Consider the following 532-nt stretch of genomic DNA (forward strand, 5'->3'; position numbering starts at 1 on the left):
ATTGCAATGTTTTAATCTTGTACATTTCCATGAATCATGATGTCTGGTGTTGATGTATATTGGTTGTCATTCAGAACCATTGATATGTTTTCTCCAGTTGGTTCTCTGTCTCTATGTAATTCTCCTCAGTATCATTGATCAGCTTGTTGGTCCTAATTGATGTGTTCTCTGTCACCTGGAGCTGCATGGAAAATGGTCCAGGAACTAAAGGACAATTCAGGACTAGTCAGCCCACTACAAGCTGGTATCACTTACTTTCTACTAAACTATATGGACTGGTTTCCCAGACACAGATTAATCCTAGTCCTGGACTAAAAAGTATGTTCAATGTAGATGTCCAGGAAACCGTCCCTAAATGTGTCATCTTTCATCCTCCCATACTGCTCAGTCCAGCAACATTAAACCTGTCCAGCAGGTGGTGCTATTGACCAAACAATAAAACCAGCAGATATCTTGACTTGCCACTCAGTATATCAGTAATGTTCAGAATAGTACTTTCATATCATTGGAGATTGATGGTCTTTTTAATCCA

The 532-nt window shown here is 39.3% G+C and overlaps 1 protein-coding gene across 1 annotated transcript in view; it reads right to left on the bottom strand.

The window, feature by feature from the left end:
* Nucleotides 1–187, bottom strand: part of LOC129845692 (tripartite motif-containing protein 16-like) — a 4,021-nt gene extending 3,834 nt beyond the window's left edge. The window contains exon 1 of the mRNA XM_055913572.1: nt 176–187. Coding sequence (XP_055769547.1) covers nt 176–187 — 12 coding nt within the window. The remainder of the gene's footprint in view (nt 1–175) is intronic.
* Nucleotides 188–532: the final 345 nt, after the last annotated feature.

This window comes from Salvelinus fontinalis, unplaced genomic scaffold, assembly GCF_029448725.1.
Source record: "Salvelinus fontinalis isolate EN_2023a unplaced genomic scaffold, ASM2944872v1 scaffold_0338, whole genome shotgun sequence".
Lineage (NCBI taxonomy): Eukaryota > Metazoa > Chordata > Actinopteri > Salmoniformes > Salmonidae > Salvelinus > Salvelinus fontinalis.